This window comes from Octopus bimaculoides, chromosome 18 (genome assembly GCF_046866305.1).
Source record: "Octopus bimaculoides isolate indiv1 chromosome 18, ASM4686630v1, whole genome shotgun sequence".
NCBI classification, from domain to species: domain Eukaryota; kingdom Metazoa; phylum Mollusca; class Cephalopoda; order Octopoda; family Octopodidae; genus Octopus; species Octopus bimaculoides.
In genome coordinates, this window is record NC_142945.1 from 39,010,226 (window position 1) to 39,036,931 (window position 26,706).

General features: G+C 33.9%; 1 protein-coding gene across 9 annotated transcripts in view; it reads right to left on the reverse strand.

Moving 5' to 3' along the window:
• Positions 1 to 4,366: 4,366 nt before the first annotated feature.
• The window catches only part of LOC106877443 (uncharacterized), a 114,691-nt gene continuing 92,351 nt past the window's right edge, over positions 4,367 to 26,706 (reverse strand). For 8 of the 9 annotated variants that reach the window (XM_089366017.1, XM_052974307.2, XM_089366015.1 and 5 more), the window contains 4 exons: positions 22,170 to 23,300; positions 10,399 to 10,674; positions 5,730 to 5,756; positions 4,367 to 5,500 (listed from right to left, as the gene is read on the reverse strand). In XM_089366017.1, the coding sequence (XP_089222143.1) occupies positions 5,495 to 5,500; positions 5,730 to 5,756; positions 10,399 to 10,674; positions 22,170 to 23,300 (1,440 nt within the window). In that variant the 3' untranslated portion in view covers positions 4,367 to 5,494. The remainder of the gene's footprint in view (positions 5,501 to 5,729; positions 5,757 to 10,398; positions 10,675 to 22,169; positions 23,301 to 26,706) is intronic. The other variant, XM_089366014.1, reaches the window with a different exon arrangement.

Genomic DNA, 26,706 nt, shown 5'->3' on the forward strand with positions numbered 1-26,706 from the left:
AAGTATGAGAAGGAATAATTTATAGCAAACCGTGCACGATAAAATTCAGTTGCTTTCAAGTCAAAATGTGGTTCTATACTAACTGAGGACTGAAAAAGCATTATTAAGTACTTTTATATGAGAGTTTAAACAGTGCTGCAATTGCTAATGATTTCTAAGGCGCTGCTGAAATTGATACTTTTGTGCTAAAGTTATTGTTAATATTAATATTACCATCATTATTATTATTAAGAGGCGGTGAAACGCTGGGGGGCGATGTAATTGACTAGTTCCCCCCCCCCTAAAACTTCAAGGCTTTTGCCTTTAATAGAAAGTATGGATCTATTTCAAAACGGGGGCACCAGTTTTCATTTGTTTTATGTAGTGTTTTTGGTACCGAAAGACTTTCAAACTTCGTATACTTATCTATTGTTTGTTATAGAACAGAAAAAAATTTTTGTATTCGAATTTATTTCATGTAAAAAATTGTCTTATTTCGATAATTTCTACTAATCACTGACGTCTATTCAGTTGAAAACAGTTAGCGCTGTAACGGTGTATATCGTATTAATCCCCTAATCCGAACTCTAAAGTTGTTACACACATAGATACGCACAGCGTAATTTATTATATAAACAATATATGCGTATAAATTACGATTAAACCGGATAAAATATGTCACAGGGAATAACATTTTTATGACCGCCCAGCAGTAACTCTATTCAGCTGAATAGACGTCAGTGATTGGTTGAAATTACAGAAATACGACAACTTTAACATGGAATAACTTGCGATGTACGTTTTTTTGTTAAGAAGACTAAGAGTAAAAGATGTTTTATATGACACATTCTACCAGTGTCCCAAGTTTCAAAGTGTTTCGTTAAGAAAATACTGGTGCCCCCGTTTTGAAATAGATCCGAAAGTATCATTATTATTATTATTATTACCTCCGCCTTAATGAAGGTGGAGGTATTGTTTGCAGTCGTGTTTGTCTGTTTGTCCGTAATATCTCAAGAACCACTGGATGGATTCGGATGAAACTTTCAGGGATGTTTGGCCTCGTGACTGGCACAAACTGATTTGATTTTGGGATCGATCCGGTACTGGACAAGAATTCTGGATTATTTTTCCTTTTTTTTTTTTTTAAATTTTTGAGACCAGTCGGGTTTATTTTTAGTATTCTTGTTTGTGAGAGTAGTCGAGTTTATTTCAGATATTCTCATTTTAAAAATCACCGGCTAATCGTTGAGAGGACGTTGGTTTTGCTTTGACGGAGGTTTGTGCTCTCTGAGTTCCCTTATTATTATTATTATCATTAAGAGGTGGCAAGCTGGCACAATCGTTAATATGCCAAATAAAATGTCCAGTGGCATTTTGTCTGTCTTGAGATTCTGAGTTCAAATGCTACCAGGGTCGACTTTGCCTTTCATCCTTTCAGGGTCATTGAAACAAATACCAGTTGAGCACTTGGATCGATGTAATCGACGTAGTAGCCCCTTATCCGAAATTTCTGGTATTGTGTCAAGACTTGAAACTATTATTAATATTTCTCTCTACTATCAGGGCAAGGCTTGGAATTTGTGGAGAGGGGTCTAGCTGATTACATCAACTCCAGTGCTTGACTCGTACTTATTTTATCAACCCTGAAAGGATGAAAGGTAAACTCAACCTCAGTGAAATTTGAACTCAGAACGTAAAGACAAACGCAATGCTATTAAGCATTTTCTCTGGCATGCTAACAGTTCTCTGATGGAGTGCCAGGCCTTTGCAAAGTGGGTGTGCTGGGTTATCTGATTTCTCCTATTTCACAAGGTTTTGTATTCAAGAGCAGAAAGTTAATAGATATCTGAGGATGAAGTTAGTTCTAAGAAGAGCCATATGCTATTTGTCATTCCAGCTGAGACTGTTTTTGGAGTGCACCCTCTCGTCATCCATTGGCTTGTGTGAATCCTGTTATTTCTCTTACCCCAAGACTAACCTTTGATTCACCTATCACCTCTTGAACCTTCGATTTTCTATTAGTTCTCAGCCTATTCTGGATTGATCTCCCAACTTTGTCTCTTGAGTCCTCAAGCGTACACAAAACCTTGCTTTTTCCAGTCTCGTACTCTATGTAGCTTCAGCTTTGTTTGGCAACAATATGATAATCATGCCATTTCCTTGAGTATTTGTTAACACACTTCAGTATTCTGCATGTTTCATGTGGACAGGGTTATTGCATTATTCAGTATCCATTTCCAAAGTCTGCCAAACTGGAACCACTCATAGCTGCTTTAAAGATGACCTTCATTGCCCGCACAGACAGTATTTGAGAAATGGTACAACCCATTGCTAAACAAACTTTCAAAATGATCCAGTCTGTCATGAAATCCTTTGTAGAAAATTGCACTGAGAAGCCATGAAAGTACTTTCTCATTATTTCTTGATTATTCTTTTGAAACATGATATATCTTGAGAGCCAGTTGGACCATCTTCTAAGGTATTGGCCCATAAGCATTTGCCAGATCAAGACGCATGAGATTGAGGTTTTTTTCTCTGATCTATTCATCCAGACACTCCTGGGGTGCCTTCTTTCTAGATTGACATCTGTGAGATAGGTAGTTATGTACATACATACAAACACATGGTACTTGACAGTGCTATTTCCACAAAACAAGCACCCAGTACATTCTGTAAAGTGGTTGGCATTCGGAAGGGCATCAAGCTGTAGAAACCATGGCAAAATAGACAACAGGGCTTGGTACGTCCCTCTGACTCGCCAGTTTTTGTCAGAGTCCAACCCATGCCAGCATAGAACACTGACGTTAAATGATAATAGCTACATTACATATATATAGGTGTGAAGTAACCAAGGGAAATAACTCGTATAAGCTCTGAGTTGTCTCCTCTTGCGCTATGTGACACGACACTAATTTAAGGTCAATGGTCAATCTTTTCTGTGCCAGTTTTGTTAATCCTTATCTGCTTATCATACAAGTTTACATGTGATTTGTCATCAAATCGATCAGGGAGAAATTTGGTGTACGTTAAACTTTGGTAACTTACCAAATTTTTAAGGTGCTCAATTATAAATTCAAATCTTGTGAACAAGCACTGAACCGTTTCCTTAAGACACTTAATTCTCAAATAGCTTCTTTGCCTAGCTAAAATAAATGGGGAGTAAAGAAGGGATACAGTTCGCAAGATAAGCACTTGGAACAGTCATGGACAATATATATGGATTTAACTAATCTGGTGGTACTCATAAAAAAAAAAGCTCCTTTAATGGATCAGGCTTACGAACCACATAGTAAAACAAAACAAAGGGATGTAGGATAGAGTCCAATGCAGTTGAAATCCAGCAAAACTAATTGGTAATGAGTATTTCATATATTTTATATATATCATCATCATCCTTTAATGTCTGTTTTCTAAGCTGGCATTAGTTTAGACAGCTGGACTAGAGCTGGACCGGATTCCAGTTGTATGTGTTGGCTTCGTTTCTATGGCTGGATGCCCTTCCTAATGCGAACCACTTTATAGAGTGTATTTCATATGTCACTAGCACACGTGGGTGGCTTTAATGGAGTCCAGTCTGTTGCGAGCAGTCCAATGTGAAGCTAACTTCCCTCCCACTCTTTAACCCTTTAGCATGTAAACTGGTCACATCAGGTCAAAATATTCTACCTGTTTTATGTTCAAACCAGCCGAATTCAGCCCCTCACACCTAACATACACAGTTAATCTAAAAATATACTATCACATCATTAAAATCTCAAAGCTATGAGATAATATGCATGATGAATTCAATAAATATATATTATGTTTGACAAAGTAATTTGAATGCTAAAGGGTTAAAGAGTGATGGACCCTGTTTTTCCTCCTGACTACAATAATAAAAGAAAAGCAGTTTGATTTTCATCATAAGCTGCCCAAATAGGGTCTAATTTCACGGAGGAATGATTTACATAAATGTCCACTTTTTCATGCTGGCATTGGTGAGGCAGCTTTCCTATGGCTGGGCACCTTCCCTGTTGCCAGCCATCACCTATTTCCAGGCAAGGTACTATTTCTCCATGGGCAGACATATTTTTCATGGAAGACTGAAAACAAACAATACTGCTTGTTTACAGCCATAACATGTCAAGAGAAGTGTAAATACAATGTGTTTCTTTCAGTTTCCAAAAGACGTTAAATGATGATGAAAGCTTTGGTTGGCTCAAGGTACCACATAGCGGGACTGAACCCACATACATATTTATTCACAACCCATGCTGTATTTGTGCAGTGCGTACTATTGAAACACACCATAATTAACCGATAAATACACTCAGTGAACAATTATAAATAGTTTTCATTAATTTAAACATTTATTGAAAATTCAACAACAGGAAAAACAAAAACGACATTTGCTTTTAGAAAATATTTTATTAGAAAATCTTGGGTGTTTTAAAGCAACCAAGCTTTGAGCAGGAGTAATTATAATCACAATTCAAGTAGAGAGAGAGAGAGATAGAGGATCTAAGAATATCAGCAGAAGATTTATGGATGGACATTATTGTGTGTAATTAAAGCTTCCTGAACAAAGAACAGTCTGCTTGAATTAGAAACTTTAAAATAGACAAACATTCCTGATATTTTCTAGTTATTTCAAAACTAGAATTTTGGTTACAAGAGCTGCATATAAACGTTTCGCTAAAAAATATAAGTTTATATATTTGTAATATTATCTTTAGCTTCATACTGTTTGGATATATTTTATAAAGCTTTCTATATCAAACAGCAGTCAAATTTGAAAAGATTTTAAAGTAACTGGTATATCATAATGCAATTCATTACATTATTAATGAGAATATTAAAATTCAAAAGATTACATCTTTTGATTAGGATGAGACCTAAATTAATCTGGAATCTAAATTAAATCTTAAAAAAAAAGGTCTTTGTTCAAATTTAGGATTTTAATTTATTCAGGACTTGGTAAATATTTACATCAAGTAATAATTTTTAGAGAAAGAAAATCAACAACCCAGTTTTTAACACTCAGCACCTAATACTGACAAAATGTAACTCATAATAATTCTAATAAAAGTAACAGTAGACCAAACTTGCATGCAATTATAAGTGAAGTAAAATTTCTAAACATAAAAAATATTCGTTATTTGTTCTGGCTCTATATGTCATAACACAAATTAACAGAACAGAAACATATAGTGAGGTGGGGTGGGGGAAGGGGGGTGTATCTGACAGATTTGTAAGAGTTGTAACAAAAACATTTAAAGGTTTAAACTGGTTTAGCTTCCACAGAATTAAGACAGGGGGAAGATACCAACAAACTGTAAGAACATTTTTCGATGTTGATACAAGTTAAGATGTGATGAAGGTGACTAAATCAAAAGGTAGCCATGAAAGACATCACTGGTAAGAAACCTGGTGTTGACAGTGTGATAATGGACTCATCCGACTGTAGACAGATAAAGATGAAGTCAGAGACGTCAAAACCAACAGATACTGTTGTAGTATTTGTTCTATGAAACCTTTATTCCTGCAAAAAAAGAAAACATTTAACATTTGATCAAGAAATAAAAATAGCTTAAATTCTTATAATCTAATAATAAGAATAATAATAATTTCTCAGTTCTAAACTGGAAATGTAGAAACTGCTTTCTTTAAACTTTTATGGCTTACACAGAAGAATTCTAAGTATAACAGCTAAAACATGTTTGCGAAATGATAACAATAAGAATATTTAACCAATTCAAATAGCAACACACCTGTTCTTCCGTTTCTTCTGATTTTTCCTAAAAATTAAAAAAAAAAAAAAAAACAAAAACAAACAAGAATAATTAATAAGGTTAAAATTATTATGTTTTGTTTGAAATTATTTGCTGAGAAAATTACATTTTCTACTTAAACTATTTTAACTAATTAATTAAAGTTAATAAACAGTCCAATAAAGATGAAATTTTCCAAGTTTTAGTCTAAGAAACAACAACAAAAAACTGCAAATATATAAACTAATCATACAAAGATTTTAGATTTTGTAATTAAATCTATAAAAGTATTCATACAGAAAATTGATGTCATTTAATTTTCAGCAAATTAATTGGCATCACATAGACCAATCAACTGATTATATCGGCAGAATTCAGAAAACCATTCTTTTAACTATCTCTAATAGCTGTAAAAAAATCACTTGATCTGCTTTTAGTGTTTACATGTCTTCTATTAACCTTCAGAAAAGTCAAGAAGCATAAGCTATGAATGCTCTATAGTTTAACACCAACAGTTAGTTGGGTTGGATAAAGCAGAATGAGTAAAGAAATAATAAAATCATTAAATAAATAAATAATAAAACTCAAAATTATGTTTGTTTTAAAATATCTCATTCGATGCGATATTCAAAAAAAAAAAAGGAGAAAAAAAATGAATAACAGCTAAAAAATCCAACCTTACTAACAATACAATTGACAATTTGGGTTTTGTAAACCAAAATTCCTGTAATTGTGAAGAAAGATTACAACTAAAGTAATCAACTCAATAGAAAAAAAGGAAAGGAAAATAAGAACAAGAAAACTTGTTTTAAGATGCTGAAATGACAAGAGAAGAAAGAAAAAAAAGCTATGCCTATAGCTTCTGCAAACCTTCTCATCACTTTTCAGCTTCATTTGAGACATTCTAGTTCCTAGTTTGTGATGAAATTTTAAATATTTTATTTATTGAGACGAGGATTTCATAAATTTGAATCATGTATACATTTTCTTTTTGGTATGACAAAATTCTAAGTTAAAGAGAACGGGTATATAAGATCAACAATGGGAAAATTGTAGTTTTGACCTTTGTTGAAGTCTTATTAGTTCCAGTCAATTTCACTGAGCCAAAAGTAAAAATGCAAACCTTCACTTTATTTACAGTCAATAAAATTTATAGGAGCTAAATATCACAATTTCTCTAACCTGGGACTTTTCCACCAAAATTCCTTCATACCAAGGTAAAAAATGTTTACATTTATCAAAATGAAGTTATCTGCTGTATGGTGATTTCTGTAATTTTCTTCCATATGAGGCGAGTGATTTGACTTAGGTGAAACATACCACATCAGCAACTGCCAGTGATTCATTCACGTGATGCTGGTGTGTTTAAAATGATTAGGTTATAGTAAGATGTGAAAAGTGATTGTTCTTTTCAAATGTAACAATTAGAAAATGTGTGCCAAACTGTAAAATTTTTTTGGCAATAATTACTAATAAGAAGTGATGGTCTACACAGGCTAATTTTAATTTGTTACATACTTCACAGAATCTTCACCAACAGGTGTCAGCTTGCATCTTAAAATTATTCAGATATCTCAGATAACACCATTGATATTGTATATCATTCTGAAGCTAACACAAGATTATATATATATATATATATATATATATATATATATAGTGGAACATAAGTGTATATCTGTCATTTTACTGTTTTACAGCCTTCAATAATATACCAATATCTCTAGGAGGATTTCCATAAATTTGTTCATTTGCATAATGTCGGAACAATGTTTTGAAGTTACAGCCCTTACTCAGATTAAAATCTAACTAAAAATTCCTAATCATCACTTTTGTTTCACAGTACTAAAACAGACAGTTCTGTTTTTATAAATGGATGTCTTTACTTCTGTTTTAACTGTTCAACTTGATTGTCATCCTTTGCAGGTTGAGAGCAGGCAAGTGCATCTTGCTTACTACAACTATTGTAGTAGAATATTTCTACTACAATATTTCTGTTAAAATACATTGTCATTGTTTCAGTTAATTTTACAAATAAAAAAAAAAGAACTTATTAAACTATCTTTGTCATTATGAAGCTGGTCTTTGGAACATAAATTCACATAAAATTTTGATGGACATTTTTAATTTAGATCACCTCAGCTCTTTAGTTAATTGTAATGCTTATTTAGTCACCTTGCTTCGAATTAATCATGCACTATCTTGTAACTTTTGAGATTTTTATGAGATAACTTAATTTTTAGAATAATTCTGTAGGATCGGTATAAGGGGCAACATCTGGCCCACTTTAAGCATAAAAGAGGTTGAATATTTTGGCTGGATATGACTGGTTTAAAAGAGGAAGTTTGTTTTATATAGCTAGGGGCATTTTCAGGCAGGTTGGTATCAAAAGGGTTAAACTCTGGGCCATGTAATCAGTAGTTCTGCCCATGACTTTACAGCTATTGTATTTCAAATAACACATGGTTGTCTATGTACTGGTCTAACTTTTTGGATATTTTAAGCTACTTATGAGAAAGCGACAATGGCCAGGTTGATATGGCCATTGTCTCTCAAATGAACAGACATTTTGTTTCTATCTTGGTCACTTAACAATGTTGTGCCTCCATAATGGATTTGAACTTATTTCCACAGCACTTAGTGTGTCCCTTTATCATCTGTTGACAACTGAGATGGAACTCTAGTATTTGTCAGTTGTGTGAGAAGAAGATGCAGTTAAAACCTAAGTTTCTCACTCTAAAACCACATTTCTTTACATTTTTTCCAACACCTGTAGATATTTGTAACTCTTAGAAGATAAGCTATCATGTTGTCCCCCCCCACACAAACCACCACCATCCATTTTCAACTGTAGAGAGTGATTGGTTTCAAAGAGAAAAATTGCAATATTCTCTATTAGAAATAAATAAGAGAAAGTTACTTAATCTATGCTGAAAGCTAAAATCTAAGAAGCTGGAAATAAGTTACTTGAATTATTGGAATAATCTCTAAAGTAAAAAAAAATAATAATAAATAAATAAAAATAAAAAAACTACCACTTCACTAGAGATATAGTAAATATCAAAATAAACTGAAAGAGATATGTGATCAAAGTGAGATTTGTAGATGATATAATGATGATGATAAAGTTGACTAGGCTAAAATCCTGTGGGGGAAAAAAATGACAAAGACTATTGACCAAATTAAATTACAGAAAGTCTTACATCTTTGGGTATCAACCAGCTTGAAGCCAGCCTGTAAAATATATCAAAAACTATTACAAGAATCTAATCTTGTATTTTCAAACAGCATCTAATAATGATAACAACAACAATGTTACAGATTTTTTTGCTAAATCCTCTTATGCTATAATAATTGAAATATTCTTCTTCAAAACTATGGTTAGTAAATGGTTAAACAAACAACTACTGTTATATCTATGTCTATACATACATTATATATATATACATTTATACATGCATATATGTACTTATATATATATGTGTACATTATATATGTATATTATATATATATATACATACACACACATACATGCGTGTGTGTGTGTATGATTTCAGTGAAGGGTTAGAGACTGATTCCAAGTAGAAGCCAGCATTATCCTACAGAACAGATGGTTGAATCATTTGACTCTCTTTGAAACAGCCCCTGAGGTTTTATCTCACCAATAGACATCAAACACATTAATTTTCTACTAGAATCCAAGAGAAAGCCAATGGTGCTTATGTTTTTCTCAAGAGAATTTAATAAGGAATAGTTAAAGCGATTCTAAAGGAGAAGGTTCAAAATCACATTTGTACACTTTGTCAAGATTTTATAGCTGTGTCAAGACAAGACCTGCCATGCTAGAACTACAAGGAATTTAATAACCGTCAGTAATTACAAGTTAGAATCTCAAATCCCAACTTTAAAAGTGCTAAGAATATTTCATATATATCCATTAGTTAAGGCATTAATAATTTCTCCATCAAATAAAACATGTAGGAAAGTCATCAACATTTTACTGTCCATTGATTGTTGTCTTGCTTTTGATAAATGCTTTACAGCTTATCATCTCTTGTCTTAATCTTTTGTGACCTTACCTCTCAGAGTTTACATTGTGTTCGAAATTAAATGTTTGAGTTTGCTTAATGCATCATACAAACAGTCTGCTAAGCTACAATATACCTAGGTCGCTCATTCAGCAATATGTTCAGAATTCTGAGCTAAGATGTGTATTGGTTATCAACACATTCGCACTGAGCCAGGATATGTATCAGCCATCAGCAGATTGCATTACTGAACCTGGATGTCTCCTTGTTATTAATGGTTCCACAGTCAGTTCTACTGGCTGTAAGTGAAATCAAGCATTAATATAGGATTGAACCAAGAATGGGATTCACCAGCTTAATACACTGGTTTAATATATTTTTCTGAGACTCTTAATAGGAATAAATGAAGGAGAGTGGTCGAGGAGTTTTAATGCGAAGAATTGACTTTGATGGAATCATTTCTAAAAACCCTTTGTTGTTAGTAAATTTGTAAGGATAAACACAGAACTATCAGACTAAAAGATAGAAAAGTCTTTTGAAGAGAAAGGTTAGTATTTATGGTTAAGTTTGATCCGGAGAGAGAAAGAGAGTAGAGAGGAGGTAAATATTGGGTAGCTAGATTATCGTCATGCTTTAATAACCTCTTCAGCTTCTTTATTCGTTTCCTCTTCTTTTTCCTTCTCAGTCTCTTTTTCATTTTCATCTTTTTTCTCCTCTTCCTCCTCTTTTACTTCAGCTTTTTCCTCATCTTTTTTTCCTTCACTTTCTTCGTCTATTTTTTCCTCACTTTCTTCGTCTATTTTTTCCTCACTTTCTTCATCTATTTTTTCCTTACTTTCTTCATCTTTTTTCTCACTTTCCTCATCTTTTTTCTCTTCGTTTTCCTCATCTTTTACGACCTCTTTCTCCTCCTCTTCCTGGAATATATATTGGATTTCAAAAGCAAAGATTACAAATGGGCATTGTTCTTTATAGTGTCAGTTAGAACTGTTGCCTCACACATCGTTGCATGAAGGCAACCCAAACAATGGCAATGAATGATTAATGTTAATAAGAAATATAGTTGTCTGTCAATAGCCTACTGAAGCTATTCTTTCAAACAAAATACTGATATGATATTGGAACTAACAAGTGAAGTATAAAATGGCATGAAGGCTATGGGGAACTGAAAAGCAGCCACAAAGAATATTCTTCAATGTTCTGAAGTTTAAAGTGAAATTAAGAAATGGCTATACAGAAACATGTAAGCTTATAATGAAAGTTGTGCAAGGTTTGTCAGCATGTTTGAACAGGATCAGAAATAACAAGTGGGTAGCAGTGAAAGCTTAGGGTATTTAGACAACATTCTTCATAACTGTGTCAGTCATTTTCTACCAAACTTGAAAATGGAGAACGTTTTACAAGAACATCACAAAAAAACTTATATTATCAGATGATTCAAAATGGCAGATATGTTCCCCTTAACATTAAGATATTTGAGGTTTGACAGATTTCTATGCTATTTCCTTTTGACGACCCTCTACTTTCTACAAAACAGACATGGAAATACTGCATTGCTAGAAAACAAAATTTTTTCCTGAATACTTCTTAGAAGTATAAATGGACACAGTCAAGACAGATGTATGACATGAAATGCAGTACTCTATTTAATTTCAGTTGTGTGCATTTTAAGATCAAATCCTACTAAAATCAAAAATGAATTTAATCCTTTCAGGGACAATGAAGATAGAATGTATAAATAGTATACTAGAAGTAAATACAATGGATTGCACACGTTCAAAATAAATCAATATTTTACAATACCAAACAATAGCTTTCATGATAGGAGTTTAGTAAGTATTTCAGTGGAAATAGACATAACAGTGAATAGGTTTTCTGTGTAATAGCGGTAAAGTATATACTCAAGCCAGTTTAATAATTTTAAAACTAGTTTTAAACATCAATATTTTGTCAATTGTCGTCTATTTAGTCATGACTGAAATGATGATTTTGTGAGGAAGTTATAGGATGAGAAATTTATGTGGATATTCATGTTTGCAAAGTGAGACAGAAAAGACAATACATTTGAAACAGAGGCAGCTACAATGTTGAAATCTAATACTGCAAGGGGGTCTTTATTCTATGTGCATTATGTTACCTGTTGCCACCAAATAAAGTTTACACAAAACGGGGGACTCGACCCTGAAAAAAATAATCATTTTACAAACCAAACAGTCAATAAAAAGAAGGAAAGAACAGAGAGAGAGAGAGAGTCAGAGAGGTAATGATAGATAGGAGAGAGAGAGAGAGAAGGAGAGACAATGACAAATGGAAAATAACTGTATCATGGAAGTCATATTTAACATACAGATAAATGACATTTACATATTAGCATATGGTATCCAAATGCTGAGAAATTTAATAAACATTTGAAAATTTTAAAAACATTCAATAAGTAGGTGATCTGGAATGAAAAATAAAAAAAGGGTTGGTTGTTCATCATGCACAAGAAGTAGAGGATGGGGGGAAAATGCTAGACCATGCTGTATCTGTTTATAGGAATTCCTGAGTTGACAGTCATGCTAGATTTGTGTGACAAAATATAGAAAATAGCTGAGGTTCATGAAAGAGAATTTATGCAAAAATGTTGAGTTTAAAGCAGAACCAAAATAGCAGGAATATTATGTTTCATTTGTTTTGTTTTTTTTTTTTTGTTTCTTCTCATTTTAGATTTTGACTATAATGAAAATTAAAATATATTTAGCATTCCAACTTCTCTGTAGCACAGTAAAGAACATGAAGTAAAAGAGGAGATTACACTCAGCTTTTCTTGGTTAAATCAACAACCAAGACTTCACCAACAAATATTTCTTTCTTTCTTTCTTTCTTTTTTTAAAATTCACTGAAAACAAAATGGCCAAGTTTAAAACGAAGAATCAACATTAATTGCAGCAGAAATATATGATATGACTTTATTTCATTTTATTTTTTGTCTCTGATGAAAATGTTGAGAGAATTTGGTGAGAGTTACTGATGGTTCAATAAGCTAAAACGAGGAGGGAGAAGAAAAAAAATCGATAAATGGGAAGTAGAAAAATATAATCAACAGCGGAAGACTGTTAGCAGAATAGGAAATGGGAGATGATGTACAAACTGGTGGATGGAATTAGAAAAATATGTTTCTAAAGTTAAAATTTTGGCTTTAGACAGTAAATTGATTTTTAGATGGTACAAAAGGTGAAGGCTGTTTGAAACTGCCATGTTCAGTTCAAACCCTGCTGCTGATAGCATTCCAGTTGGAGTCAATTAAAACCAGTATCTGAAGAAAATAACTGTTTCTCCTATCACATGAAAAAGAAAATGTAGGGTTTTAGTGACAGGAACAAATGTTTATAATACCACAATGGTCTATTGTATGAAGAGCATCCCAGTCATTGAAGAAAAGGGGCAGATGGGATCATGTCTAAGAGTATTAAAAGAGGCATGTGACACATAGTCAAGGGTAAACACCAAGAAAGAAACAAAAAACAAAAATCAGAACAGAACTGAGTAGACACAAGAGGTAAGTGTATGGGAGGCTGCATTATTGTAAACCCATCAAACCCTTGGCAAACGGAATGTAAAATAATAATCTTTTCTATTATAGGCACAAAGCCAGAAATTTGGGAGAGGGGGATAGTCGATTACATCGACCCCAGTACTCAACTGCTACTTTATTTATTGACCCTGAAAGGATGAAAAGTATGGTTGATCCCGGTGCAATTTGAACTCAGAACGTAGCGACGGGTGAAAGCATTTTGTCCAGTGTGCTAACAATTCTGCCAGCTTGCCCTTTTTTTTTTTTAATGTAAAATAATAATAATAATCCTTTCTATTATAGGCACAAGGCCTGAAGTTTGGGGAAGGGGGATAATCGATGACATTGACCCCCAGTACTTGACTGGTACTTTATTGATCCCGAAAGGATGAAAAGGCAAAGTTGACCTCAGAACCTAAAGACAGAGCATTTTGTCCGGCATGCTAACGATTCTGCCAGCTCACCACCTTACTATAATAATAACAAAACCCTCGAAATTGGCAGCAATGATTTAGTTCCTCTCATGTGACTTAACACATTGAGTAGCAAGGCCCCTCCAGTAATTAAGATTGGCAACAGTATTTCCAGCATCATGTTAAGTCAAAATGACAGGAGTTTTCTCTAAATGTGCTATAACAAGTATTCTTAAACCATCTTTTTCACATATCACTTTCTAGAATGCACCTCACTCTACATATTGGAGATGAGATTATTTGGAAAGCACAGAATGTGACAAGCTTACTGTAGTCTGCTCTCTTCTTTAGTAACAAGTTCACAATAAATAACAGAGTATAAGATGTAAGTATCAGTGGTTGGGAAAAAAACCCAACTTTCCTGGGAGTCATAAATGTTGATTTGAATAAAAAGTTGAAATTAATGAAAATTATTCCTCAGACCACAAAAATAAAAACCAACATGACACAAGGCTGTCATAAATAATACCCTTCAGATTAACTATAGGTATTGTTGTATTTTGAGATGGTCTTTTTTCCTTCTGCCAAATAAACACATGCACTATATATTTGTTCTTCACTCGTTTATTACTGTTTTTATTCTAACTCATGTCCATTGAAGAACAACTATATAGCTTGTGCTTTTATTTGGGCCCCCCACACCAAAAAAAAAACATGAAAATCCCGAAATACAATACAATACAACTTCAACACAAGACTTCGCATCAGGGATCTAGCAACACAAATCCATAAACGTAACTATAGTTTTAGAAGAAATATGGTTTATAAAATTTGCAGAGCTGGTTTATAGAGAGAAAATTTCAAATGACATTGAAACTGAATTGCCTTATTTCAAGTAAAACCTCAGGATGTTCATAGTATCATAATAATCACAAATATTTTTAGTGATGATTTTTCTATTCTGTCATATTCTATGCATCTGATATACAGTAACTGGACAGAAATCACAAATCCTTGTCTTTCTCTTCAAGGCCCACCATTCTTGGAGATAAAACTTTGATATTCCAACCTATGCCTTCCTTTTTATTATTTTTTTTTTTTTTACCTCAAACCACGAAAATCCTCCATAATAAACACGAGTCCTAGAAAGATGATCTACATCTTCATTTGACTTGCTAAAAACAACAGTCGATTCACCTTCAAAAACAGAAACGGCATTGAAGAATAATGTAAGTCTGTGACTTCAAACTTGATCCAAGGCTAAACAACGACGACAACAACAACATACAGCACATTTTCACCCAATGTATATCATCAACCATTTCCCATGACAACAGATCAACAACCAATCAGCCATCTCTCCTACATTATTCAATACTTTTGATGTTCAGCCACTTTCTTAAATCACTTGCTCTTTACCTAATTAGAGACTAATTAAAAATCTAAATTTCTGTGAACTTTGTATTCAGTCTCATCTAATTATTGCAAGAAAAAAAGGAAAGGGAAACACTGATATTTTTTTTATATATAATGGCAGAACAAATGTGAGACATGTGAGAGTGGAATCCTAATTGTTAGGTTAATAATACATAGAGTAAGATATAGGGAGAGGTGTTGCAGTGCCTTTGCCCTTCTTTGCTCTTTTCATCTGAATCCCAAAGAAGGACTGTTTCAAATGTCAGAAACTCCACTCCCACAGCAATGATACTTTATACATTGTTATTCCCCCACCCCCACCTTCCTCCCACGATAAATACATTTCTCAGGGCAAGAAGTCATTTTTTCTATAGCTTCAGATTAACCAGCTTGGGAGTGAAATGAAGAGGATGGAAACTGTACAGAAGCCTATCAGGTAGACTGCACCATTAATTCAAAAGGTATAGCTTTGTCACACACTGCCATGTTAATTGGTACTCATGTCTGTGGAATACTCAACCACTTAGCCACACAGAAATTCAGGAGCAGGTAATTCAGTTCATTGAGCAACTGAATCCCTACTGTTGATTGGAGATTCATTCCCATCACCACAATATATATATATATATATATATATATATATATATATATATATATATATATATATATATGTGTGTATATATATATATGTGTGTGTGTGTGTGTGTGTGTATATATATATATATATATATATATATAAAACAATAATAATCCTTGGAAAGAATTTATAAATATGTTATTACTATATTTATCCTACATTATATTGGCACAGTTTGGTGCAACCCCCAAAAACTGGTATCACCAGTTGGCATCAGTAGGCTATAACCAACATAATAGGAGCTTTTATATGCATGTTCAAAACATTTCTCATAAATGAACTTAAAAAAGATATATATATATATATATGATGAGAGAAGTATTTTTTACACGTCTTTCATACCAGTAGCATATAAAGAGCTAAACTTTTTGATATTTGTGCAATGTTGAAAGTTGGAGAGGCAAACTGTAGGTTTGGTTGTATTATGATTGTTACTTCACTGTTGTAATCTCCAATTCAGTTGGAACTTCTTTTACTATAATCACAGGTACTAGTAATATTCTAGGGTCTGTTTTAACTACTGCTCTCCCTCCCCAGTAAATTGGCTTTTGAATAAGCTGAACAATAAACTACTTAACAAAGAGCAATAAAAAGACTGCAGTCTTCTCATTTGCGACAAAGGTTAAAAGTGGCATGTGTGCATGTGTTATTTATTTTAATCATTACTCCTTCCCCTTATATCGGCAAGAGAACACTCTAGAAGTATCATTTAAAGATTCAGTTGGGGGAGAAAAAAAAGCAAAGAAAAAAGAACAAAAAAAAAACAATCATGGAGACTCAGGAGACAGTTGGAATAATTTGTTAAAACATCAAGATGTCTGTAAAATGTTGCTGACAGAAAGTGTGTATGAGAAAACAGAATAAATTACTGGTTAAAAGTATTATCCTGAACAATCAATAAAGCTGCTGTCTAGACATAGGAAATGTCTGCGACCTCATTGTACACAGCTGCAATGTTATTCTCCACATGAAATCAATAAGCAGACAGGACTGTAGACTTAACTAACCAGAATTTGCTGGTTAAAGTTTAGCGTTGGCGAGAGATAATCTTTTATAAAAGTTTATTCACTTTCTTCTTCATGCTTGTGCGAATATGAACTCATCTAATTTTTGTTTTCTCTAAGTCCAACCTCTCCCTCTGCACTTTACTCAGATTATTTCAGAGGATATTCTATAATTTATAAAAATAATATCATGTCTAGGTTATAAAATAGAAAAAAAAAAAAAAGAATTTTTTAAAAACCATACTTTATTGCTTTTATGGCTGAGAGGTCCATAGCCTGTAAATGTAAACTCATTTATAATGAAACCTTTCAGATAATCAGAATGGAGTTTTATATTAATTGTTTTTCCAATATTTATCATGGCTATTCATAAATTGATTTATTGTTGTCGACTTGACAACTTCACTTGGTAACCAATTCCAGCCAGTAGGTAGTAATTCTGTGTAGGAACAGTCGCTTCTTTTTAAGTTTGTCCTACATCTTTGCAACTATATATATACATCATCATCATCATTTAACGTCTGCTTTCCATACTAGCATGGGTTGGACGATTTGACTGAGGACTGGTGAAACCCAATGGCTACACCAGGCTCCAATCTGATTTGGCAGTGTTTCTACAGCTGGATGCCCTTCCTAATGCCAGCCACTCCAAGAGTGTAGTGGGTGCTTTTACGTGTATATATATATATATATATATATATATATATATATGTATTATACATACATACACACAGCTACAGTTATTATAATGGAGTAGACATTAATGCCACTACTTCAAAAGACCATTCTGCCATAACTCCGAGGCAAGAGATTGTTAATTAGGATACTGCCATATTCATACTTGTTCTGAGTACCCTAGGGTATAGTAACACTACTGTTTCGCACCAAACTACAATGAATGTCACACTATTTAGACATTTAGTTGAGATGAATTTCAGTATTTAGTTTCATCCCCTTGCATTCTATTTTTAAAATTCTGTTGGACTTAATTTTGAATTTTATTCTTAGAAGAATCAAGAATTAAGAACTAGTAATATACTGAAGAGGCCAATTCAATCAACTCAATATTCCGATAAACCTTTGGTCTTGCACCAGTACATGGAACTGGTATTTAACTTTCAAATGGCAATCGCTGTTACCCTAAATATTAATTACTTACATAGACATAAACCCCAAATCTGAGGAAGGGTACAATCAATTATATTGACCCCCATCACTTGATTCCTACTTTATTTTATCAATCTGGAAAGGATAAAAGGCAAAGAGTTTTCTTGACAGGATTTGAACCCAGGATGTAAAAGGCTGTAACTAAACATCACATGGTATTTTGTACAAAGCTCTAAAACAATTCTACCAATCCGCGTCCCTAAATATTCATAACATCATCACAGAAGTCATACGGATAATGTATATAGATGACTTCAGGACAAAGCTAATAAAATACTCATCAAATGTTAATACATTCAATTAATGGATCAGAGTATGTAAGTTGAAAAGATATAACTGAGCTGAAATTGATAATTATACTAATAACAGTTGAATAATTATAGTCTTTAGGCAGTGGATTAGCAAAATCTTTATAACAGACAAAATGTCTGAAATATTTTAGTTACAGCCACTTATGTTCTCAGTTTCAAATTCTGTCAAAGTCAACTTCATCTCTAATCTTTCCACATTGGTTAAAATATAATACCAGGCATGTAATGGGGGTGGTTTAATATTCCTGTAAGGTGTCCTTTAATGTAGATGGAATTATAGTAGAAGACTTATTAGGTCACTGTTTTTCACTTGTGACATTTCAAGGGCAATTTTTATTCTTCTCCACAGATTTCTGCTATCTTAGAGATTGTGTGGGTGGTAGTAGAGACAATAGAATACATATAGCATTCACAGGCAAACTGCAGCCTTGGTGGACTTTCTGAATAGCATGCCTAATGGAAAATTACCTTGAATTTTTTTAAATAACGAAGCCTGCTCAACAATGAGCCATGTCACATGTAGCCTACTTTTGGAAAAGGGTTGCCCATGCCTGACATGTAGGCTGTGTGGGTAAGCTGCTTAGGTTGGAGTGGTGCCTGCAGCAGCTTATGTATACTGGTCCAGGGCCTATAAGATGAGGCTGATACATCAGTTCAGAGTCTAGGGCCAAAAAAGCAGTCTGTGACTACCAGCCAAGGCACCCCCACCCCAAAAGAATAAAACAAAAAAATCTTTGAATTTTGAGAGAAACTCTCCATTCCTTCTTTAGTGGATTGAGAGTAGTCTTGTTCTGCTTTGCCAAATTTCTCTCAGAAGTCATGTGTAGGTCTCTTCTGGGTAGAAAGAGATAGACAAATAACAACTGTCAGTAACCTTAACTTCTGTGATCAAACATACTAAGCACATGTTTTATTCAGTGGTATTTATTCCAGAGTCTCCCAGGATCAATCACATCAAGTCAATGATGATTTTTTTTTTTCCCCTCCAAAAATATATTAGAATCTAGTTTCTTCATCCTTTTTTTGTTTGTTTGACCGTTTCTGACATTCGTTATTTTTCTTTCTTTTTATATATTTTATCAGTTGTCTCCAAACGTCTATTTAATCCCATTTGAAGTAGACCATATCACCATGAACACACCAGACAAGATATGTCAGCTTTTAAAACAAAGAACTATTCAAGTAGAAACAGTGATAAGATTTCAAGGGAAGTAACTCCTACACACCACCACCAACATTGCCGATAAGAATACACAACGAAGGAGCCTTTGTGTAGTCGCCCATCATGCTAGTTGTAGCGACCAAATATCTCTCAAATCACATCGTTTCGTCTTAAAAATAAAAATAAAAAAAGAATTAAATGAATGTAATTCTAGATACATAATAGTTAAAAAGAATGGGACTGTCACAACTAGAATACTGAAGATCGTAAGCCTGTTCGCTCAAGTCTGGTTTGGAGTCAAACAGCAATAACAAACAAAGAAACTTGTCTGTCAGCAAATCTTTTGGGTGGATAACTTAAGATATTCATTACTTTTTGACTTTTGGATAGTTCACTTCCATTCCCATCCAATAATTCAAAAAAACCCATAAAACGGACAAAGGCTAGAATCAGTAATTCAATAAAAGGCAGGCGGTCGCGGTCGCGCGCGCACAGTATCTCCATACATATCGCCCTTAAAAGAAGAAAGAAGTTAACTGGTTAAAAAAATAGGACCCCCCCCCTCCTAATAAAACTAATGAATCACGTTCGTCTTATTTTTTTAAAAAGTACCGACTTCTATGAAAGGCAATTCCAGTGACTCAGTCTCTCAGTCACCCGTGGTATTGCTGTAGGTGGCTTGGCTTGTTTTAAACATTTTCTGAGGGGAACACCAGGGTTCCTGAACGCAATGTTTAATTGAGGGAATGCATATACAGATGTTTTTCTGTACCCTATTTTTTAAATATCATTTTTATATATAGGCGTGGTTGTGTGGTAAGAAGCTTGCTTCCCAGCCACATGATTCCAGGTTCAGTCCCACTATATGACACCTTGTGCTGGTGTCTTCTACTAGCCGACCAGAGTCTTGTGAGTGGATTTGGTAGACAGAAACTGAAAGAAGCCCATCATATATATATATATATATATATATATATATATATATATATATATATATATATATATATACACAGACACACACAAACACAGATATGTATATAGATATGTATACATATATGTATATAGATATGATGGGCTTCTTTCAGTTATATATATATATATATATATATATTGTGTGTGTGTTTTTCCACCACCAGCACTTGACAACCGGTGTTGGTGTGTTTATGTCCCCATAACTTAGCAGTTCAGCAAAAGAAACCAATAGATTAAATACATAGCTTTAAAATGTAAGTCCTGGGAGTCGATTTGTCTTACTGAAACCTCTTCAAGGTGGTGTCCCAACATGGCCAAGTAAAATGACAAACAAGTAAAAGAATATATACACACACACACACACACATATATATTAATTTTCTTAACTGTTTCCTATTGAAAATTGTGTTTTTATTTTTTCACTGTATAAAGAGCACACTGAATAAATAGTGTGAGTGAGAGCAGTAAAGACATATACTACATATCATTAACATAGGTGCTCCAGCATGGCCACACCATTTGGGCTGGAGCACACAGTAATTGCAGATGTGGCAAAACAGTCATGACCGTAATGAGGACAGATATAATCAGAGTTGGACAACAAATAATGGAAACCATTCTGGAGTAGACACCACAGCTGGTGTGAGGTAGAAGATGATAAGTGTGAAGAAAAAAAGAAAAAATGGGTGTGAAATATTAACGACAACACTTATGTCAGTGACAATGACGAATGAATTTCTGACACCTATTCCAAAAAAATATTGAGATAAAAATCAATTTCTGCTTTATTACAAGGGAATTTCTTGATGGCTACTCTCTGGTGAGTTGTTTTAACTTCCCAGTAATAAACTAATTTCTCAAGCAAGCCAATGAGAAAGCTTCTAAGTGATTGCTCAAAATGTTAGAAATAGCAGCCAAATCTCTTCCCACTCATGCTCTAGTAGTCCTAGGTACACTATACCTGAAAGCAAGACAGGATAGCCTGCTGGATCTGAGCTGACCTACAACTAATTTCCTCACAAGAAGATAGTAAGCAGAATCGGTAAATCAGTCCTAAACAGCACGAGCTAGGATGGAAAGAAACGAAAGCAGTTTGTGCTGAAATGAGTTGTGGGACCACTGCTTCAAGCAGAGACTTTCATCTAAGAAGAAAATATTCTACACTGATGTGAAGCATTAAGCTTCTAACGAAGTAAAAATAATGAGAGTTTGTAATATTCATGCCATTTTCCTTATTAAAGAACTGGAAATTAGTAATGCAAGTGAAAAGAAAACATTTGTAACTGGCTGATGATTCAGATTGGCGAGAACCTTCCAGTGCATGGCGCTGAAATAAAATGCAGAAATAATGCAAAATTATAATTGAAGAATGCAAATAGAGATAGAACCAAATATTAAAAAAGTAAAACATGCTTCTATTGAAGAATGTAAAGTTAAAGCTTAAGATAGCCTGTGAAGGAATAGTATTTTAAACAGCTGCAGTAGAAGTTGTAGTAGCAGTAGTAATAATTTAAGCAGAGGTAGTTTTTCTCATAGTAGCAGCAGCAGCAGTAGTAGTCAGAGTGATAGTTGTACTACAGTAACAAGCATGACTAAACTCGTTAGGATTGTTGTTAACCCAGAATGAGCAAGTCCAATTGAGAAAGACAGCTAGACTGGGTGGCATGTTCAACTACCAATTTAGAGACATCTCAGAATGGTAAAGGGTTGTGAGGATATTTGCTGACAGATGCAAACATACCTAGAATGGGATTCTAGCATGCAAATAACTCACAGAGTCTCCGTCAGAGAATTCTTCCTTGGTAATAATACTTTCATTTGCCTTGACAGATTCTTCTTCAAAAAGTATGGTGTCTCCTGTTTTCGTAGACGTGTCCCCATCTTCAGAAGCAGCAGTGGTATAGTTTTCTGCCTGGTCATGTTCAAGAGGCACAAACTTCACCCCTTCTACACATTCTTCATTATCAATCTGACCATGTTCTCTAGAGTCTTCCCCATCAGACAGATCCACGTCAGTATCCCCAGTCTCCTTTCCCTTAAACGTTGCAGCTACTTCATCTTCATTTTCTGAAGACCCTACTTTGTCCAGTGTTTCCTTTTCAGAATCACTAGATTCTTTGGCTTTTTCATAATCTGAAGTTCTACCAGTCTCCTCCTCTATTGTATTCTCACCCAGTTCTCTATCTGGTGCTTCTTCTTCACTGTCTACCATAGCTCCGTCAAATCTCTCTTCTCTAAGGTCTATCTCTCCTCTAGTGTCATTGACATCACTAAAAGACCCTTCTACAGTTCTATCATTAAAATTCTCACCAGACACTTCCATTGTACAGTTGTCTGCATCACTATCAGATTTATCTACTAAATACTCTTCTATAGCATTATTGTATCCCTCCACTGTATTCTCGTTTCTAGTTCTATCATGCTCCTCAACTATTTCATCATTTGAAACATTATCACACCTCTCCCCTATACTATCATCTATAGACCTATCAGACACCTCTACTATACTATCATCTTCAGCTCTATCAGATCCTACTACAGTACTATCGTGTAAGGCTCTATCAGATCCTTCTTCTACACAATCATCTTCACTTCTATCAGATCTATCATCAAAATGTTTGTTTTCAGTCAAGCTTCTGTTTACTGTCTCACATACTTCTGACTTCAAAATTGCCTCGTTTTCTCCCACTGGAAAACTTTTTTCTGCATCCTCTTCAAAATCACCAGGCTTACTGCCATCTTCAGCTGTTTCTTTGCTATCTTCATCATTACTCATGATGGTCTCAGCATCAGCTAAGTTGACATTTACTTCCTTCCCATCATCATTGTCGTCTAAATTAACATCCAGTTTTCTAACAGTCTCGACGGCTTCAGATTGTTCAACAATTATTTGTTCTTCTTCAGCCTTATATCAACAAAAAGATTAAATATAAATGAGGGAATAAATAAAAATTGTGGTTAAGTAAAATCTGATATCAGAATACAAAGAAAATATTAAATTCATAAAATATTAAAACGATAAATCTTTGGTAGGTTGTTTGATATATCTATGTGTATATATATATATATATATATATATTATATATATAAAATAGCACAATAGTAACGTACACACAAAAAAAAGAACAATGTGTGTGCATATATATATGTATGTATGTGTGTGTGTGTGTATATTGATATGTGTATGCATCTACGTGCGTCTGCATAAATAAATAAATATATATATATATATACATACAACATAAGACATAACATGGACAGCAACACAAACTGAAACACACACAGATATATCAACACCAATACTCATACAAACAAATTTACAGTAAGACACATACAGACAGACAGCACTACATCAACAAACAAATACATATCACTTTCTTTTTCTTTTTTTCGGTTAACTCTGAAGCTAGATAAATGACACTGTCCATACCACATCCATGTGCGCTGACAGTAGCCTACCCCATCACCTTACCCCGATCTCATCACATCAGCTTCAGTATCCTTTAAGAAACTCATCCTTTCCATGACTACACGCACATGCACACACACACACACACACATAGTGTTCTGCCATCTTCACCCCAGTTAATGGAAATGTCAGAAGAAAGCTGGGACTGAGAACGAAAAATACAGCAATAACATTGTCATTTCTGGAATTTTCGCAAACAATCATGGATGGAATGGATAAATCATGTTCTGAATGTTATTGTACGAAGGGGGCTTGATCCTTAAAGATATGAAAATAGATTTGGGGGGGAAATGGAGAGCAGGAGAGTGGAAAGAAGATGACTCTATATTCAACTAAATAAATAAAACATTATATGTTGTTATAGTTTGAACTTATGTATGAATTGTCTGTCTGAGGTTTTGTGAGTCAGAAAGGCAAACTGACAAACTAGGAAAGATATTAAAACACCCAGTGCAGTTTCCTACAACAATAACAATCTTTTCTTTTGTATATCTACGGCTTTATTAATGTGGAGATATTTATGTTAGTGTTTGCTGAAAACTCTGAAAGAAATGCATCGGTCAATGATGCACTTAAATCACTTGGGTCATCATCATCATCATCATCATTTTAATTATTTGTTCTCTACATTGGTGTGGGTTTGACTGATCTACATTGTAATGTATCACAATTTATTCCAGTCATGAGGACAAGAAACAGGAATGGCTGCAGGGTAGTTAAAATATCTATCTATCTATCTATCTATCATCTAGCTGTCTGTGTCTATCTGTGTGTGTGTGTGTGTGTGTGTGTGTGTGTGTGTGTGTGTGTGTGTGTGTGTGTGTGTGTGTGTGTGCGTGTGAAAGAGTAGGGATATACTGAATGAAGATCCATTGTTTCAGAGTGACCAATACACAACATACCCTGGATGAAAAACAGGTCTAATTCAAAACATGCTTCTGAAAGCTGAAGCTCAAGACAACCCAGAATGGATTTAATGTAAATGAGTTTTGAAATCTTTGAAGAAGCCTTTTTTTTTTTTTAAAGTTCTTATGAAATAGTCAAAAAGCAGACAGGGTACTCATGACTTTTTAAAGACTCTTTTGGGCCAATGAGCAGTGATGTGATCAAAGTACAGTGTAAACATATGTAAGAAAAAGCATGAGAGAAAACTCCAGGAGGTTGCAGTTGCGAGGAGAAAGGATTGGATCAAAATGTTTTGGTGCAGGGATCTGTAGGTGAGAGAAGATGACAAGAAGCATGCATATATATATATATATATATATATATATATATATATATATATATATATTATATAAGTAGAGAGAGAGAGAGAGAGATGAGTGTATTTTGTGGGCCAGGATGGAGAAGAGGTTGATAATATAGGAATGGTAAAAGAGGTAGAAAGGGAGGGAGGAAAAGAGGTAGAAAAGGGTGGGGGAGAAAGAGAGAGAGAGAGAGGAAACGTTGTGCCTGTGAGCTAGTGATTGCAGCTTGATGCTGAGTGAATCTTTGTCAATCAATAATGGCTTTATTTAATCAGGAAATAATGGAAAAAACAAATTTCGTGGTAGTGAAGCAACAACAGCAGCAGCAGCAATATTAACAGCAATAGCCACTACCATTGAATACTGTTTGTAAATAGAATCATAATTTCTCTGGAGCTTGACAATAGATTCCTAGATTTAGTGTTTGGACAAGAAGTTGCTTCGGGAAAGCAAACCATAAAGAAACTATGTCAGAGAAAAAAAAAAAATCTGCAGTGAAGGAGATGGATGATGAAGAGAACAACAACCCAACCACCACCACCAATCACCACCATCATCATCATCAATAATGGGTGACAGTTGTTAGATGATAATGAATAAATTTGTTGAGAAAATCTCAGCAACTCTCCAGATTATTTTCCTGCCATTCTCCCCATAGTTGCTGTTCAGTGATTTCAAATTCAGAAATAATAACTTTGGAACAGTTGTTTACCGATTACAGTTTCCGGCTCCTCCATATCTTCTCCACCACACCAAAACATGATAGAGAAAAGTAAATCAGTTGAAATAACATTCTCAATGTTTCTTTTTTTTTTTTATTTCTTTTATTATGTTTTATTTTTGTGTTAATTTTTTGTTTGTTTCTTTCTTTCTCTCTCTCTCTCTCTCTCTGGATCTTCCTTATTTGAAGAATACAACTGAAAGCTTTATGGAACGAATTTGGATAGAATGGAACTATTATTTATTTTAGGTTCCGATTATTTCACCATTTGTGGAAGAAAAAAAAAAAGAAAATGGAAAGAAGAAACAAAACCTTGATGGAAATTGATATTATTCATGTGTGTATCTGTGTGTGTGTGAAAGGAAATTGATAGATGTGGAAAAACTACAAATCTATCTATCTCTCTCTCTCTATATATATATATATATACATGAGATAGAGTGAGAGGCGCACATACACACGAAAACACAAACATGAGAGAAAGAGTTGGGGAAAGAGTATATTTGAGCATAGACCAGCTAAAGAAACTTTTCATAAGAAAGAAGCTGTTCAAATTTTCAGTTTAAATTTATATTGCAAATACACAACACACAAACCTAAAATGTAATTTTCAAAATCTATAAATGATAAAAACAAATAATAATAATAATAATAATAATGATAATAATAATGGTTTCAAATTTTTCCACAAGGGCAGCCATTTTAGAGGGGAGGGGATAAGTCAGTTACATTGACTCCAGTGTTTCACTGGTACTTAATTTATTGATCCTGAATGGATGAAAGGCAAAGTCAACTTTGGCAAAATTTGAACTCAGAACATAGCAATGGGCAAAATATTGCTAAGCATTTCGCCCAGCGTGCTAACGATTCTGCC